The sequence below is a fragment of the Oscarella lobularis genome, chromosome 10 (assembly GCF_947507565.1).
Source record: "Oscarella lobularis chromosome 10, ooOscLobu1.1, whole genome shotgun sequence".
In the NCBI taxonomy this organism is placed as follows: Eukaryota; Metazoa; Porifera; class Homoscleromorpha; order Homosclerophorida; family Oscarellidae; genus Oscarella; species Oscarella lobularis.
In genome coordinates, this window is record NC_089184.1 from 397,540 (window position 1) to 413,452 (window position 15,913).

General features: G+C 46.2%; 6 protein-coding genes across 8 annotated transcripts; 2 read left to right on the top strand and 4 right to left on the bottom strand.

The window, feature by feature from the left end:
- Positions 1-308: 308 nt before the first annotated feature.
- Positions 309-2,383, bottom strand: LOC136192112 (uncharacterized). Its single transcript, XM_065980625.1, has one exon. The coding sequence runs from the start codon at positions 1,993-1,995 to the stop codon at positions 484-486; it is 1,512 nt and encodes a 503-aa protein (XP_065836697.1). The 5' UTR covers positions 1,996-2,383; the 3' UTR covers positions 309-483.
- Positions 2,384-2,815: 432 nt separating this feature from the next.
- Positions 2,816-9,186, bottom strand: LOC136192106 (origin recognition complex subunit 3-like). Of its 2 annotated transcripts, none has more exons than XM_065980618.1 (27): positions 8,922-9,186; positions 7,753-8,674; positions 6,813-7,698; positions 6,591-6,749; positions 6,367-6,544; positions 6,220-6,301; positions 6,019-6,165; positions 5,828-5,963; positions 5,673-5,777; positions 5,578-5,621; positions 5,418-5,528; positions 5,283-5,368; positions 5,073-5,235; positions 4,905-5,018; positions 4,706-4,854; positions 4,591-4,654; positions 4,418-4,534; positions 4,281-4,360; positions 4,155-4,235; positions 4,054-4,106; positions 3,920-4,005; positions 3,773-3,867; positions 3,651-3,723; positions 3,529-3,600; positions 3,379-3,480; positions 3,222-3,331; positions 2,816-3,171 (listed from the first exon to the last, which is right to left on the bottom strand). In XM_065980618.1, the coding sequence occupies exons 6-27, from the start codon at positions 6,256-6,258 to the stop codon at positions 3,066-3,068; spliced, it is 2,133 nt and encodes a 710-aa protein (XP_065836690.1). In that variant the 5' UTR covers positions 6,259-6,301; positions 6,367-6,544; positions 6,591-6,749; positions 6,813-7,698; positions 7,753-8,674; positions 8,922-9,186; the 3' UTR covers positions 2,816-3,065. The 2 variants fall into 2 exon arrangements, with proteins under 2 accessions (XP_065836690.1, XP_065836689.1); XM_065980617.1 differs by having other exon boundaries at positions 6,220-6,304.
- Positions 6,436-9,647, top strand: LOC136192105 (uncharacterized). Its single transcript, XM_065980616.1, has 14 exons — positions 6,436-6,535; positions 6,610-6,771; positions 6,824-6,935; positions 7,010-7,135; positions 7,186-7,250; positions 7,299-7,604; positions 7,664-7,776; positions 7,826-8,517; positions 8,567-8,619; positions 8,666-8,783; positions 8,839-8,872; positions 8,929-9,231; positions 9,282-9,339; positions 9,396-9,647. The coding sequence occupies exons 1-14, from the start codon at positions 6,473-6,475 to the stop codon at positions 9,549-9,551; spliced, it is 2,361 nt and encodes a 786-aa protein (XP_065836688.1). The 5' UTR covers positions 6,436-6,472; the 3' UTR covers positions 9,552-9,647.
- On the bottom strand, positions 9,563-12,071 carry LOC136192109 (synaptic vesicle 2-related protein-like). 2 transcript variants are annotated; one of them, XM_065980622.1, is made up of 15 exons: positions 11,938-12,071; positions 11,789-11,886; positions 11,641-11,739; positions 11,517-11,588; positions 11,339-11,463; positions 11,229-11,292; positions 11,044-11,175; positions 10,769-10,993; positions 10,526-10,721; positions 10,382-10,477; positions 10,219-10,333; positions 10,081-10,162; positions 9,946-10,035; positions 9,779-9,892; positions 9,563-9,722 (listed from the first exon to the last, which is right to left on the bottom strand). In XM_065980622.1, the coding sequence occupies exons 1-15, from the start codon at positions 12,023-12,025 to the stop codon at positions 9,711-9,713; spliced, it is 1,608 nt and encodes a 535-aa protein (XP_065836694.1). In that variant the 5' UTR covers positions 12,026-12,071; the 3' UTR covers positions 9,563-9,710. The 2 variants fall into 2 exon arrangements, with proteins under 2 accessions (XP_065836694.1, XP_065836692.1); XM_065980620.1 differs by having other exon boundaries at positions 10,219-10,477.
- Positions 12,009-15,043, bottom strand: LOC136192111 (synaptic vesicle 2-related protein-like). Its single transcript, XM_065980624.1, has 15 exons — positions 14,369-15,043; positions 14,222-14,319; positions 14,076-14,174; positions 13,953-14,024; positions 13,776-13,900; positions 13,658-13,721; positions 13,463-13,594; positions 13,174-13,413; positions 12,931-13,126; positions 12,785-12,880; positions 12,618-12,732; positions 12,488-12,569; positions 12,347-12,436; positions 12,178-12,291; positions 12,009-12,124 (listed from the first exon to the last, which is right to left on the bottom strand). The coding sequence occupies exons 1-15, from the start codon at positions 14,394-14,396 to the stop codon at positions 12,113-12,115; spliced, it is 1,563 nt and encodes a 520-aa protein (XP_065836696.1). The 5' UTR covers positions 14,397-15,043; the 3' UTR covers positions 12,009-12,112.
- Positions 14,457-15,875, top strand: LOC136192117 (ankyrin repeat and SOCS box protein 13-like). The gene is made up of 4 exons (XM_065980631.1): positions 14,457-14,516; positions 14,569-15,070; positions 15,121-15,642; positions 15,694-15,875. The coding sequence occupies exons 2-4, from the start codon at positions 14,608-14,610 to the stop codon at positions 15,813-15,815; spliced, it is 1,107 nt and encodes a 368-aa protein (XP_065836703.1). The 5' UTR covers positions 14,457-14,516; positions 14,569-14,607; the 3' UTR covers positions 15,816-15,875.
- Positions 15,876-15,913: the final 38 nt, after the last annotated feature.

Consider the following 15,913-nt stretch of genomic DNA (forward strand, 5'->3'; position numbering starts at 1 on the left):
GCAGCTCGCACAATACGGGTTACGGTATTCGCACGTGAGATGTCCGATCACGTGTTTTCCTTCGACCAATGATGGCGTTTGCTGACTCGGCGGGCTCTTCAAATGCATCGCGCAGCACCGATTTCCTTCAGTTGCGGCCGAGGGTGGATGCGTCGTGGATCTCTGCGTCGTTTTCCTTGACGGATTGGCTCGGGGGAAGACAAAAGGCAAGTCCTGGATCGTCGGATCAGCGTGGCCCACGGGTAATTCCGTGCCGGAGCTCCTAGGCAGGGCGATGGGGGGCTTATGCCTCGGTTTACGCACTGGGATTTAACGATCGCTAAAGTCTTATTGTTGCCAATAAGCACGGCTCACGTTAGGCACGAGTGAGCACGGCTGTATTCTGTTAAACACAAAAGAAAGAACAGACAGAAAGCAGAAAAGAGATATTGAAGGGGACGGGAACAGACAGGGGAAGGGGGATGCATGCATAGAGTCAATAGATTAATTAGAGAAAAATCGAATGTCAGTGTCATGAGGACCCAAGCGATCACCCACCGTAGACCCCGGGACGAGAAGCGTTACCTTGCGAAGAAGGATTTGCGCATTCAAGCGCTGCAGACAAACAGCGAAGCGTCGGCGCCAGTATCGAGCAGCAGCGGGACGGTCATCGAGAAATTCGATGGACGGGCGACGGACGATCTTGTTGAAGAAGTCGACGGCGACCGGACTCCAACGTCCGAAGACTTCGAACGTCAAAGGCTCGAAGAGATAACCGAGGGAGATTGCCTCCGCACGGTATTTTGTCGACTTCTCGGTGTCGCGTAAGATGGCCGCTGCTCCGTTGGTGGAATGGCTCTGCGGCAGACAACTCGGACGTTGAGGGTGGATGATCGAAACGTCGAGAAGTAATTTCTTGCCATCTTGGTAGTCATAGATGCTGATATCTGGTCGCTTGAAGTCACCAAAGTCGCCCAGTTCCTCTAGCTCACAGTGGAAATTGACGGATCGTAATAGAGAGAGCCACGTGTGTTGGATGTGATCGTGACGACGAGTTTGGCCTCCATCCTTCCGACAGGTCAGCGCGTGGTATCCAGCTTCATCCCAGGTGGTAGAGCAAGTGCAGCATGGCAGACTGCGGAGCACAGGAATAGACAGACCCAGCCGAAGAGACACTGCCGTTTGAAATTCAACGTTGGTAAACGACAGATGTCTCGAGGCCGGGATCGCATCTAACCAAGCGCCCGCGTCTGGACCCGCCGCACTCCTCAACCTAGCTTGGGTGAAGCGGTTGGCGGACGAGAGCAAACCAGCGTGTTCAGCGTCGAGAAGGAGATGAGAGAGGACCCGCTGAAGCTTGAGATGTTTTTCCGGGAGAGTTGCGATTGATGGTATCGCTTCCGCCACAGCTGGAGTAGCCTGATAGAGGGCGGACAGCGTGTGAGCAACATGGCCGCAGAAAAGGTTATCGGATGGAGTGACAGATACGTCAAGAGCGGATGGAAATTGCTCTAGACGGCTTGGCAACGAGGCAAGGGTAGCTGCCCAGGCACCCAAAAAAGCGCAGGGAGACGTGCGCTCGGCCAAAGGCAGCCCCATGCCACCTTGAGAGAGACGTAGGTGTAGTTGGCGAAGTTGAATATTGTCAAGCTGGCAGCCAATGATGGAGCAGAAACAGGAGCGAATGTTGGAGTCATGTTGCTGCGCAGCCTGTTGGATGGTTGACGGTGGAATAGCACGGAGAAGGTGGTTAATTCTGCCCGTTCCACAGTAGCGAAGAAGAAGTAATGCCGACTGCATGTTGCGAAGCCCACAGAGGCGTTCGAGAAAAGCATTCTCTTCCGCAACAATGCGTAAGCACTCCCCCGCCACATAGGAATCCGTGCCAATAGGGCAACCCAGGACAGACATTCCCAGCGACGTAAAACCAATGTCCTGCAGTGGCCAAAGCGTGTCAAGACAAGGTGAAAACGCCTGGCATTTGTCAGGTCGAACAACCAAGCCGACGTCATGCATGCGGCTGCAGAGGACTTGATAAGCTGACACAACCGAGTCGACAGGGCCTCCGATGACTGCATCATCCAGATAACTAATGACAAAGCCTTCAGAAGCCGCTGCGTGTGCCTCCACCAAGCAAGATTGTAATGCCAGAGAGAACAGAAAAGGACCCAGAGGGTCCCCCTGTTGCACCCCTTCCTCCGATTTGATGCAGCGGAAGCCATCTTCATGGAGTAGCACCAAAGAAGGAGGAACTGCACGGCTTAGAGGGGGTGTTCAACCATGGCCTGGTTGCCGGCACTTTTCTCACCCGATGGCACGATTAGACCGAGGATGATCTGGCCCAGGAGAATTCGATTCGGGCATTGCACTGCCTTTCCTGTCGACTCCTACAAACAGCAGTCAACCGCTCTCCATCTCGCAAGCGCCGGTTCTTCTCAGCGGAAGACATACCGAAGCGTTTGGTACCACCGCGCCGGGGACTTCGGTATCAGGGGCCGTCTCTCATCCAGGCGGGTACTGATCGGGGTGGCCGAGGACGTCGCGACTCGCCCTAAATTTTTGGAACGGGTGGCCATCGCTTTGCGGTGGCTGCCTTGAGCTACGAAGCGTCCGAACCTCCGCGCGGTGTAGCTCGGGTAACGCTAATACGGACGCACGCAAAAAGGTACCTAAAACGACGATTTGGCAGTAACTAATTCGTATTTCTAGGATCTAGACGATCGACGAAGAATTTATCCGCACTCGCAGGACTATTTTTAAACGCCGCGTATTTTTTGTATTTATATAACGAATAAATGCAGAATTTGTCTCTAGGGATTTGTTCAATTCGCAAAAACGCGCGCGAGAGACCCGTACGCACAGCCTCGAATCGACAGAGGTTCCCTGCGCAAGGATCGCAGCCCACAGACTCGGAGAGCGTCTTACACAGATCGTTGGGTCTTGCCGTGCTGGTTTCGTTCCATTTCTCGCCGTTTCGAAGCGAATACAGCGACGAAGAAACAAGAGCGAAATGTACGACCATTGATATCTTTACACATGCTGTATTCTACAATGCGTACAGGAAAACTAAACTAAACTCGTCAGGTTCAAGACGTATTCCAAATTAGTCGCTGCACGTGATCAGTTTTCCTTTTCGTTGGCTTGATAAATCCCATAAATTGAAGTTCTGATATGGCTCTTATGAACCGAGCTCTACACAAAGAAAAAAATTGTGGGTGATACTGTCTAAAAAGGTACCGTACTGTGTAATCGTTTCGAGAGGCTGTCCATCTGCTGTTCGTTTGCGACCTCTTCTTCTTCTGGGCAGACTTCTCTTTGCCCGTCCATCTGACTCCACAACTGAAGCAAATGCCTATAATGATACATAAGTAATCTCACTCGGTAATTCCAGTATCGAACCTGCAGCCAATCGTGAAGATTTATCAGTTTTCCGCATTCAAGATAAAGGCTGTAAGCTAGGCACACATCTGGAGACGGAGAACTGCCACGCAACGTCCGCTTCTGAGCACAAAATATTAAGAAAAAATACTCACATGATATGTTCCATACCCGCTTCTTGAGATATGACTCCGGTTGAGTGAGAGCCACGTGAAGAGAGCTCCTGATTGGAGGATTTAGCCTCTGCAAGAAAGAACGATTATATCACTGTAGCAAAGAAGAGGCTTGCCTACAATTGCTATATTTTCTGAATCATAGCAGACGGTTTCGTGAAGGGGACGAGAGGAGGAGCCTTGCAGCGAAACGCTACCATAGTATCCATTATGTACAAACTCAAAATAAATTTATCAATTACCTGAACCACTCGTCAAAAAAGCGACTCGCCATAACTCGAATTTTGTCCAGACGACTCTTCGGCTCTTTCTCACGTGCAGCTGCTTGCTTTAGCCTCTGAAAAAAAATTCAAAATCTTTACTCAAGACAGCGAGTGATATATTCAAACCTCCTGTAATCTCATCTTCCTTTGAATTGTCGTTTCCGTTGCCATTGAGCGCGTTTCTCTTGCCCTCGTCGCGATGACTGGAACATCTAAAAACCCGTCTTAGATCAGAGATGAAGTCTGACACGCGTGTCTACCTTTGACAGTCTCAATTTCCTTCAAGAGAGAAACAATGAGGTCTTTTCTTTCGCTAGAAGGACAGTGGAGGAATCGAGGAAACAAAGGAAGCTGACTTTACCTCGCAGAAACGCACTCTAGAGCGTCCAACTCAGCCAGACACAAATTTAGCATTTTTATCAGACCAACTTCACTGGTTTGTCTATTCCCAAGTTAGACTGAATACGTTAAAAAGAACGCTTCTTACTTGAGCATTCTGATTAGACTTTTGTAGCCGGAATGTTGAGGAAGACTGCCACTAGAACAAGCAAGACAAACGTCGTGTAACTAGAATAAAAGACGAGGACTTGTAGAGGAATTAGACAGACGTTTCGTCAAGTTTACGTCTGTTCCAAGGCGCGTCGACGGTAATTCTTTCAAAATACACAACAGACACTTGAGACTGACGTAGAAATTTTCTCTCGCACGTTGAAGATTTCCCACCAGTTCCACAATACAATCCTATGAATGTCTTACGAGATAAAGTCACCATATAGAACAAACAACACGTGGATCACTTTCAAATGCTTTTCATTTGATAGAAGTGTCTTTCTGTCAGGAGAAGGAAGCTCGCCTACATACCTTAAAATAATAAGATATTATCAAATAATCATTTTTGACGTCATAGCCTACCTCTGAAAAGACTCCAGAGATTTAATCGATTCAAGTTGACTTTTTGATAGACCCTGTACCAAACTCTCTCTGTGGCGTCTGTCATTGAGCACTTTTGCATTGCAAAACAGACTAAGGGACATTTTGCTGAAGTGCTCCAAGGCAGCAAACTAAAAAAAACAACGTCTAAGACAAACAGTAAAAGGATTTCTTCTACTACCTTGATGCCTCGATGAAGACTTTGAAGAGAAAACGCGTGATATATATACCGTTCAATTAGATACTGAAAGGGGTGATGGCCAAGTTGAAATGGAAATCGAGGATGTATCAAGAGCTACAAGTAGAGAAAAGAGATTCAAAAAAAAATCTGTAGTATAAAAGTGCTAACGTTTTCTATGATTTTATCTAAGGACAACATAGCGGTGTTAGATTTGTTGAATTCTTTAATGTAAAGCATGGATATGATTGATTGGGAGAGCATCTTCTGGAGACCCGCGCCACCAGTGGAAAGACCGAGCACAAGAACCAAAGGAAGACAATCGCAATAGTGACTAGATTCATACGTAAAAAAATCGTCTAAGAGAGATGTGAATCTTACTTGCATATCTCAATAAAATCCTGTATCAAAGAAGGAAGAAAGCTTTCTAAGTCCTTTAATATAATGATGATGGGATTGCTTCCATCCTAGAAGCTATGAATAATTATTAATAAATAAAAGGATAACACTACTTACAGCCAATTTGTACCACTTGACCACTTGAGACATATTGTATTGATTTCGACAGAGTTTCACTTCTTTCACTTGCTCATCATCATCATCATCGTCGTCATCGTCGTCATCAGCCTATGCTACTATAATTTTCTATTGGAACTAACCCAGAAAATGACTTCACCCTTATCAACTGACTGACAAATTTCTTCATAAGCGATTTCATATCTAAACACACAAAGTCACCTGATATTTATCAAGACCACGTCTTTAGCTTACTTGGACAGTCTTCAGCATTCAGAAAAGCTCGATAACATCCTACGTTCTTTTTCAAATAACCCCCGAGTTTTCCAAACAAAGAATCATTATCAGTATGACACACACCTTCAATAAAAAATGTCTGATTTTTAGTTTTATTCACTTATTATACATACCCCCAAGGACGACAGCCGTAGGCAATCCTCTCACTTTGATTTGACCCAAGTCGACGCTATCTGTCCTCTCTTGAGATGACGTAATGAATGACGTGATTCCATCGAAGATGTCTTGGTATGTCGACGCTGAAGCGCTCTGGAAGAAAATATCATAGATGGACGTGGCAGGCACAGAGAACGGGTTTTCTGACTTGGAATATTTCTTCTATTTTTGACGTGCACTGGTCGTAGGCGTCGCGTCGAGATTTTGCCCATTTTTCGCTTTCGTCGTCTAAACGTTTGAAAGCGACGTGACGTTGCGATTTCGGCTTTCGCTTGGGCACGTGAACGGTGATTCCCTGTGCAAGAGACACGAATACAAGAGCCGCTAGTCAGAAAAGTCACGAATTTACCGACACCAAGCTCATTCTAGGCGACGTTAGCGCACGCATGGCGGCAAAAGAGCGGCCACGACAGGCCACGACAAGGCCGCTTCTGCTGTAGGGAGCGATGCATGTCTATAGCTCAATTAATTTTCGACAACAACAAATAATGCTTACGTTTTTCTTCTATTCGGCACCACGTGCCTACTACAGTATTAGTGGGGGAGTGGTGTGCCCCCGGTGGAGCATTCATTAGATTACTGTGCACTCCAAGGAGGACGCGATGGACGCCGCCGTGCTCGCTCGTCGAGCGGCGCGACGTGCCAGTGCCGAAGCCTCGACACTGGTAAGCTCACTGAGAAACAAATCATAGAGACTAGCGTTGAAGTGTGAAAACAAACCGTTCCGCGTTCTATGTAGCTTGACGACCCGACGTGGGTCAACAGTTCGTCGACGTCGGACAAGGCCAGACCGAAGAGCTCCACGTTCCTGTCCAAAGTCCACCAGGAGCATCTCTATTCGCGCGGAACTGACGTGAGGAACTCATCGGTGATGGGCGACTGGACGACGACCGAATGCCAAGTAAACGATTCACATTTTTCACAGTCTTTCGAAAAACATACCTCGGATTTAGGACGCCTTGGATTGGGTGAACGACGTCTTGAAACGAGCGAAAGGAACGACGGTGAAGGACGTAGGAAAACTCGGCGACGGCGTCACTCTTCCTCGACTCGTTCAAGTCCTAAGTGAGTTTCGTTGACAAAAGACGCAAAATCAATATTCATTCTTCCTCTTTGTGTACGTGATCGACGCCACGCAGCGTCGAAGCCCGTCGCAGGCATTCATCCGCGACCGGCTATGAAGATTCACATTGTGGAGAATGTGAGAAAATGCTTGCGTTCGATCGAGCAGAACAAAGTCGTTATCCACGGAATAACAGCAGAAGGTTCGTCTCGACATCGCCTCGAGATATTATGATACAAAGCATGTGAGCAGATGTCGTTGGGGGAAATTTGAAGACAATCTTAGCCCTGTGCCATTGCTTGAGACTCAGATACAAGGTCAGAATCGAATCGGAAGTCGAAGGGTCAGCATAAATTGGATTCCAGGCGCCTGATTCGTCGTTTCAAATCAAGTCTCTGCCGCCGAGATCCTTGAGTCCGACGCGCGAAGCGTGGGTTACCGAAGATACGGTTGAAACGACCGACGAGAAGGCGAAACGCGTCGAAAATCGACTCTCCAGCTTGCTAAACAGTCCCGAATTGACGAGCGGAATTTCGCCTGAAATCGAGATAGAAGAAAACGAAGAAAAAGAAGGAGATCATCTCGTTCTGCCGCCACCGCCGCCTTTACCCGAATCGGCACCGCCCTCCGACCTTCCTTCTTCCGTCGCACCAGATGATGACGTCTACGTCGTAAGAGGACGCCGGATGTTCGATTATTTTGACTTTTACATCCTCGTGATTATTTCTAGCCATCCGATCCGCTGAGTGACGCTCAACGACCTATCTATAGATCCTCAGAAGCAGTCATGACAGCGTGGAATAAGGACTTCGACACTACCTTGGCCTCTTCCCTCGAAAAAAGGTATTCTATAGCTCCACCCAGATTCTATGCGTGCGCAATGCGACGTCAGGTTTTCGAGTCCTCCCCGAGATTCGACGACGGCTCGCCAGCCGTTTTTGACTCCTCGCGGACGAAGTCTTTCCCCTCGTCGTCGCGACGATGACGACGACGAAGTTCCTCTATCTCAGCTCGTGCCGTCGATGCGAAAAACATCGACGTCGCCGTCGAGGAGATCACTTCCGCCGGAGCCCGAGAAACAGACGGCTTTTACGTCGAATAATCCGCTGAAGGAGATGGGAAAGATGCCGAAGAAAACACGAAGTCAAGGGAAGAAAAACACAGGGAAGTTTTTACAGGAAGAGAGAAAAGCAAAGACGGATGCGATCGATAGAAGTCCCCGCATCCCAGTCGACGACGAAGAAGAAACGCCGTCGATAAAACGAAGCGGCGACGTCGTATCGATCACGAAAAAGGATCGCGCTAGCAAGAGCTCCATCGCATCGGTTCCCGAAATTCTTCCCGCTATGCTTCAAATGACGCAATTGGCGCTCGCTTCGAGACCGGAGAATCCCGTGCCGAATCGTCTCGAATTCGACGTCGACGAAGACGAGGTCATAATAGATGAGGAATCGTCGTCGTCGCCGCCGCCGCCGAGCGTTTTGTCGCCTGCGAATGTGAAGGACGCGACGGAACGTTTCCTTCGACCGGAACCGGTGTCTATCAGTAAGATGTCCGCGTCGCAGTTGGTCGCTCAAATAGCAAGTAAGCGACGATTCGATATAAAGCGCTTTTGAGAGTTGATTTGATGCAGTCGCTGATCCCAATTCGTCTTTGACCGTCCTCCTGGAGAATCTCGTCTCGGAAGTGAGCCAGTCTCAAAGAAAAATAAAGTCCTATCCCTTGTTGCTAGATTGATGACCTGAGGAAGAGACAAGACGATTTGGCGAGGCAATTTGAGAGCGAAAGACAGCTCCTTCGCTCTCAAATACACCGCCAGGCAAAAACAATCAAACGCCTCACAATACGAGGTATGGGAGCCCCATGCAATAATAGAACGTACAAGTACAAAGAGACCCTATTTAGATTCCAAAGGGACAGGCCACAGAAGGCAGCTTCGGTATTTTATCACAAAACGTTCCCTACTATCCGACGTTTATGCGTTTTACCTCTTAGATCCGTTACCAAACACTTTTCCACTGTCGAGTCCGACGTCGTGAAAGTGGCGCGGTCTGCTGCGCAATTAGCCGCTCAATTGGAACGTCAAGAGACTCTTCAACAGGACGTCGACGCTCTCAAAGAGACCGCCGCTCTGGGAGAGCCTCGATCATCCGATATTTATCTATCTCCGTCGCCTGCGTCGACGGGAAAGAAAAGTTCCGGCTTGCTCGCGTTTTCGGATGAGATTGAGAGCAAGCGGTCGAATCGATTGTCGCCTAGCGACTTGCACAGTCCTCAACAAATACAGAAATTAAAAAGGTGATTTGTGACGTTAGAAATTGAATTTCGCGAGGGAAATTTCTGTTTAGGTTTTTCGGCGAGGAGCCGCCGCTTCTGAAACATTTTCTGAAAAAACTCGGATATGTGGTAACGAAAATTATTGTCAATAAAAAACCGACTCATTTAATTATAATAATCGGTAGAAACTCATTGGAAAATTTGAGAAAGAAAAGGTTACAATGCTAGAGTTGCCTTACCTGGACGAAGAACGGCTAATTCAAATGGGAATTCCAATGGGTCCGACAGCTCGAATTCTCGCCGAACTGGAACAGATGAAGCAAAGTAGCGCTGCTATTTAAAACAGCACTAGAACTCCATATACCGCGTTAGTTTCTCACGTCATTGCCTCGTCTACACTCCTATTATTATTATTATGATATTATTATGTAGTGGTACTGTGACTCTTATGGCTACACTGCTATGGTAAGTGTCTAAATAAGTAGTGATAAGTTACGCATCTAAGCCTTGTCCTAAGAAACAGCCCAGTTGATTTTTTATTAGTGCAATTCTGATAAAAACGCTTCACCTCCAGCGATCTCTTCTTCGTCTCAATTGGAAGACGAAGTGAGCACACTGCGCAGATGAGAAATAGTCCAGCATATATACCCAAAGACGCGCGAATCGATTTCCGAAGCAGAACCTATAAAACGTAGCTTCTAAGCCAAACTTAACAGTACAGAAAAAGCAAACAACCTCAGCTATAAACGGCGTCAGCATGGCCCCAATGCGAGCGGAAGAGCTCGAAGATCCCAAGCCAATACCGCGTACAGCAGTCGGATAAACCTAACCAGCACAAACTTATAGACCTCCTATAAGGATCCAACTTGCCTCAGGAGTGTAAACCCAAAGCGTGCAGAGAGATCCGTTGAGTAGAACTCGCACCAAAAATACGAACGCAGTCAAAACATCTCTAAAGTATTGTTACATTAATTAATTATTTAATATCTTACTCCTTCTCCTTCTCACTTGCTGATTGGGCATATGAAAAAGAGAAAGAACGATGCACCGGTGAGAAAAAATTCCACGGCCATCGTCTTCCTTCGACCGATTTTCTCAATGAGAGGAATCGCCAGAAGAATTCCTAGAAATAAAATGGCTTCCCCTTTGATAAATAAATATTTGAAATCACCTGGCGCATCAGCTGCATTGACCCAAACCAATTTAATATAGTCATCAATCCCCAAAAGTTGACACTGACTAGAATTCATTGGAATACTTTTGTGATCTTAGAAAAAAATTATATGTTACGTTTTTTTTATACTCTACTTTGTACCAATGCAGGGTAGGTACGTTCCATCCGTCACGTTTTCCGTCTTCAGCTCATCCGTTATAGCCAGAAGTTCCGTTGTCGCCAAAATAAGTCCGTAGAATCCAGACGTACCAGCGAAGAATATTATCCACAAGAGAACGGTCGTAATGCCACGTTCTTTGGTAGAAAACAAATCTTTGAGTTTCCCGCGAGAAGTAACCTAAATAAGCGTATGTATAGTGTACGTAGATTTTAATAAATCTGTACATTTTCGTCAGGAATAATCAGAGAGTCGGCTCCTTCGGAATCTGATGCTTCCGTGTCGCTGTGTGAATCTCCTGATAGTGCGTGTAGCATAATTGATTCCTTTTCAAAGACAAGCTCTCCGGGAGGAAGGGATTTTCCGTTTTGTTTTGCTGCTTGTTCCAAGACTTTCTTCGCTTTGGGTATCTGATTGCTGACGAGATAATAACGAGGACTCTCAGGAATAAACTGAGAAATAGACATTTTAAAAAAATGATATTCTTAGATCGTCGACTCACTTTAAAATAGAGGAGGAAAAGACAAGAAGGAATTGCTGAAAAGGCGAGAAAGTAATGCCAATTCAGCCCCGCATATCCCATTAGCAAAAGAGCAAGCACCGCTTCAACCAAAGCTCCACAAACATAAAACAACTTCAAAAACGAAAAACTCAGCATTCTATTATGTATCTCAAAGATTTTCTTACCAAGACTAAAAGGGTAGTGTAGCCTCGATGTTTTATGGGTAAAAATTCAGCGTAAAAATTCACCCTATGTAAAGAAATAGAATTATTTTGTTCACTTTTGTATCCCTCACGTTTGGCCTCCACCCGCAATTGAAAAACCAAGAATTCCGCGAATAATAACGAGAAAAATGTAGTTCGGCGAAAAGGCGCTTATCAATGAAGAGAGACTGACGCAAATCGAAACGATTAGTAGCGCCTGAAAAAAAACAAGACTTTGGATTTCTATTCCTTATTATATTTTATTCTCACTTTTTTTCGTCCAAATTTATCCGCGATTACTCCCCAAAACGTCGCGCCAAAGAACATTCCCACAAACATAACCTAAAGTAATAATTATTAGACTTTTATTGTTTGTAATTTTCTGGATTTGTACGAGTGTAAGAACGCTTTCGCCCCACGAATCGAGATCGTAATCGCACCGAACAGCGACGGCGAGAACGGACACAAGCATTATCTCCATCGATTCCACCATCTAGAAACACGACTAGATCTTCATTGTAAAAAGTCTTTGTTACACATACCCAAAGAAGGCCGGCAAAAACAAACATTTTCAGCTGAAATCGACCAAATCCTATGCATTCTATAGCCTCTTCTACAGTGTATACTTCACGGACAGTCTCTAGAGACCAGGATAGAGTCGAATGAGACAATGTAGAGCAGCAAGATGTACCCGAATGAGCGGCTTCGGCGTTGCGCATACCGCTCATACCGGAGGTAGTCCGTAGCGCACGTGATTGCATGTAACAAAGAAAACTCATCGATTTCCGTTCGCCATCTAAACAGCACTAGAGCTACTAATACATATGTATCGCCTTGTCTAAATAGGTAAATAATAGTGATTAGATCTAAGCCTTGTCCTAAAAAAATCCCAATTGATTTTATTAGTGCAATTCCAATAAAAACGATTCACCTCTAGCGATCTCTTCTTGGTCTCAATTGGAAGACACAGTGAGCACACTGCGCAGATGAGAAATAGTCCAGCATATATACCCAAAGACGCGCGAATCGATTTCCGAAGCAGAACCTATATAGAACGTAGCTTCTAAGCCAAACTTGACGGTATAAAAAAACCAAACAACCTCAGCTATAAACGGCGTCAGCATGGCCCCAATGCGAGCGGAAGAGCTCGAAGATCCCAAGCCAATACCGCGTACAGCAGTCGGATAAACCTAATCCGCACAACTAACGCTTTTTTATAGACTATAGGGATCCCAACTTGCCTCAGGAGTGTAAACCCAAAGTGTGGAGACGGATCCATTTAGTAGGATTCGTACCAAAAATACGAGCCCGGTTAAACCATTTCTAAACTATTATTATATTGATCCAATTGCAATATTTTATTCCTCTTACCTGCTGATTGGGCATATGAAAAAGAGAAAGAACGATGCACCGGTGAGAAAAAATTCCACGGCCATCGTCTTCCTTCGACCGATTTTCTCAATGAGAGGAATAGCCAGAAGAACTCCTAAAAATAAAACAATCCCCCCTTGATAATAAATAAGGCTATAGTAAATCACCTGGCGCATCAGCTGCACTAACCCAAACCAATTTAATATAGTCATCAATCCCCAAAAGTTGACACTGACTAGAATTCATTGGGCTACTTTTGTGATCTAGAAAAAATGACATGTTGCTTTCCTTATATAATACAATAGCTCTTTACCAATGCAGGGTAAGTACGTTCCATCCGTCACATTTTCCGTCTTCAGTTCATCCGTTATAGCCAGAAGTTCAGTTGTCGCCAAAATAAGTCCATAGAACCCAGACGCCGCCGAAGAAAATATTATCCACAAGAGAACGGTTGTAATGCCGCGTTCTTTGGTAGAAAACAAATCTTTGACTTTCCCACGAGAAGTACCCTAAGTAAGCGTGTGTGAAAATATAAGAGATTTTAATAAATCTGTACATTTCTGTCGTTGTTGGTGATAATCAGCGAATTAGCTCCTTCGTCATCAACGGAATTTGTTGCTTCCGTGTCGCTGTGTGCATCTCCTGATAGCACCTGTAGCATAATTGATTCTTTTTCAAAGACAAGCTCTCCAGGAGGAAGAGATTTTCCGTTTCGTTTAGCCGCTTGTTCCAACACTTCTTTCGCTTTTTGTATCTGATTGCTGACGAGATAATAACGAGGACTCTCAGGTATAAACTAATTGTGACTATTTTTAGAAAATGAAATTCTTAGATTGTCGACTCACTTTAAAATAGAGAAGGAAAAGACAAGAAGGAATTGCTGTAAAAGCAAGAAAGTAATGCCAATTCAGCCCCGCATATCCCATGAACAAAAGAGCAAGAACCGCTTCAATCAAAGTTCCACAAACATAAAACATCTTAAAATGAAAAAAAAACACACGGTATTCCATTATCTCAGTAGATGCAAAAGATTTCCTTACCAAGACCAAAAGGATAGTGTAGCCTCGATATTTTACAGGTAAAAATTCAGTATAAAAATTCATCCTATGTGAAGAAATAGAATTATTTGATTCGCTTTGTTCTAAATTGTGTCCTCACGATTGAGCTACACCAGCCATGGAAAAACCAAGAATGCCTCGTATAACAACGAGAAAAATGTAGTTCGGCGAAAAAGCGCTGATCAACGAAGAGAGACTGACGCAAATCGAAACGATTAGTAGCGCCTGAAAAAAACAAGTCTTCGCATTTCTATTCTTTATTATAAATTATTCTCACTTTTTTCCGTCCAAATTTGTCGGCAATTATTCCCCAAAATGTCGCACCAAAGAGCATTCCTGCAAACATAACCTAAAGTAATAAATATCGGATTTAATTATTTGTAATTTTCTAGATTTGTACGAGTGTAAGAACGCTTTCTCCCCATGAATCGAGATCGTAATCGCACCGAACAGAGACGCCGAGAATGGACACAAGCGTTAGCTCCATCGATTCCACCATCTAGAAATATTGCTTCATTATAAAGTCCTTATTATTATTACGCATACCCAAATAAGGCCAGTAAAAACAAACATTTTCAGCTGAAACCGACCAAATCCTATGTATTCTATTGCCTCTTCCACAGTATATACTTCATGGAAAGTCGCTAGAGACTAGGGTAGTCTAATGAGGCAATGTGGAGCAGCAAAATGTACCCGTTTCGGAGTCGCTCATATCGCTCATGCGAGGTCCGGAGGTCCGGAAGTCGACGCTGTAGCGCACTATTTTCTCAGCTGACCAACGCACGTGACAAGGAAGCTCATCGATTTCGGCTTTTCGGAAGCGAAAACCGACGTTCTACAGGTATGTGCGCTCTTAATGTACACCGTGGAGTAACTCGATAAGCTTCGATCAGCCGAACGTCGTCTTCTACGGGGACGTGGTCGATCGATCTATGGGCAACGAAAAATCGAAGCGACCGCCCGGTCCGTCGGTCACCGAAGCGTCTCAGCTTCTCGCTGCATCGCGACAAGGCGACGAGAAGACCTTGCTGCGAATTCTCGACCCCGAACCGACTCGACAGCGCGCGATACTCGCATCAGCCGTCGAAACGCAAACGAAGCGCACGGCGCTCCATCTCGCCGCACTGCGCGGCCATCACCACTGCGTCGATCGTCTTCTCGCCGTCGGCGCGTCGACGAAGGCGAAGGATTCGCGCGGACAGACTCCTCTAAGTCTCGCTGCGGGACGCGGTCACGTAGCGTGCGTCGAGAGCCTTCTCGCTGCTCGCGCCAGTCCGAACGCCGTCGACAGCGACGGCGGATCGCCGCTTCACGGTGCCGTCGCGTGGCGAAGAGACGGCGCGCGCGCGTGCGCCGAAGCGCTGGTCAAAGCCGGCGCGTGCGTGAACGCGCAAGGCAAGTCGCCATAGCAACGACAGTTTCCGTTCTAACAAATCGCTTATTAGATTGTAGCGGTTGGGCGCCGTTGCATTGGGCATGCCGCGAGGGCGTGTCCGATTGCGTGGATTTTCTCATTCAAGTCGACGCTGATTTGCATCTTCGAAGCAATTTGGATTGGACGCCGTTGCACGAGGCGGCACGCGAGGGTCACGCCGATTGCTTGCGGATTCTCCTCGAGGCGCGCGCCTGCACGGACTGTCTCGACTGCACCGGTTCCTCGCCACTCGTCGACGCTATAACTGAGCGTCGACTCGATTGCATTTATTTGCTGCTGAAATATCGCGCTTCGCCGAATGGGCCCGGTGTGAGGGCGGCGAGCGACAAGCGGCCGCTTCATGTTGCGCTCAGGGCGAATTTCTATCAGGCGGTCGAGTTGCTGTTTCTCTTTGGCGCCGATCCGGGAATCACTTCGCCTCTTGGGGAAGATGAGCGGCAGTCTGCGTATGATGTCGTGAAGAAGTGTAATGACGTCACGAAGGCTGTTTTCTGGGACTGCTGCTATGCTTATCGTTACAAGACGTTGCCAGGTGGGAATTTTGATTTTGGGTGTGTTGCTTGGGTGATCTTCTTTCTTCTAGGCGTCCAATCGTTGAAGTCACTGAGCCGAATTTCTCTTCGTTTGATTTGCACTCGCGTGGGAACGAATTTTGAAGATCTTGACTTGCCTGTAGCTATCTTGCAATATCTAAAGTACAAATAGTTTTTATCTATCGTTTGCACAAATTGTTTGTAACTACGTATGTATGTATGTATGTATGTATGTACGTATTTTCCAGAAGTAATTTCGACCTCGGGCGT

Bases quoted from the DNA above. Each gene is read 5' to 3' on its own strand.
- LOC136192109 (XM_065980620.1), bottom strand. From the start codon at position 12,025: ATGAGTTTTCTTTGTTACATGCAATCACGTGCGCTACGGACTACCTCC. The intron at 11,740-11,788 runs GTATGTGTAACA...TCGTGTTTCTAG, and splicing joins TTTTTGCCGGCCTTCTTTGG to ATGGTGGAATCGATGGAGAT. The intron at 9,893-9,945 runs GTTGTTTGCTTT...TACGTTTTATAG, and splicing joins TGACGCCGTTTATAGCTGAG to GTTCTGCTTCGGAAATCGAT.
- LOC136192117 (XM_065980631.1), top strand. From the start codon at position 14,608: ATGGGCAACGAAAAATCGAAGCGACCGCCCGGTCCGTCGGTCACCGAA. The intron at 15,071-15,120 runs GCAAGTCGCCAT...ATCGCTTATTAG, and splicing joins CGCGTGCGTGAACGCGCAAG to ATTGTAGCGGTTGGGCGCCG. The intron at 15,643-15,693 runs GTGGGAATTTTG...TCTTTCTTCTAG, and splicing joins TCGTTACAAGACGTTGCCAG to GCGTCCAATCGTTGAAGTCA.
- LOC136192105 (XM_065980616.1), top strand. From the start codon at position 6,473: ATGGACGCCGCCGTGCTCGCTCGTCGAGCGGCGCGACGTGCCAGTGCC. The intron at 6,536-6,609 runs GTAAGCTCACTG...CGTTCTATGTAG, and splicing joins GTGCCGAAGCCTCGACACTG to CTTGACGACCCGACGTGGGT. The intron at 9,232-9,281 runs GTGATTTGTGAC...ATTTCTGTTTAG, and splicing joins CAAATACAGAAATTAAAAAG to GTTTTTCGGCGAGGAGCCGC.
- LOC136192106 (XM_065980618.1), bottom strand. From the start codon at position 6,258: ATGCGTGCGCTAACGTCGCCTAGAATGAGCTTGGTGTCG. The intron at 5,369-5,417 runs GTAAGTAGTGTT...CATAGCTTCTAG, and splicing joins TCAAGTGGTACAAATTGGCT to GATGGAAGCAATCCCATCAT. The intron at 3,332-3,378 runs GTTCGATACTGG...GTATCATTATAG, and splicing joins ATCTTCACGATTGGCTGCAG to GCATTTGCTTCAGTTGTGGA.
- LOC136192112 (XM_065980625.1), bottom strand. From the start codon at position 1,995: ATGCATGACGTCGGCTTGGTTGTTCGACCTGACAAATGCCAGGCGTTT.
- LOC136192111 (XM_065980624.1), bottom strand. From the start codon at position 14,396: ATGAGCGATATGAGCGACTCCGAAACGG. The intron at 12,881-12,930 runs GTAAAGAGCTAT...CATTTTTTCTAG, and splicing joins AACGTACTTACCCTGCATTG to ATCACAAAAGTAGCCCAATG. The intron at 12,292-12,346 runs GTTGTTTGGTTT...CGTTCTATATAG, and splicing joins TGACGCCGTTTATAGCTGAG to GTTCTGCTTCGGAAATCGAT.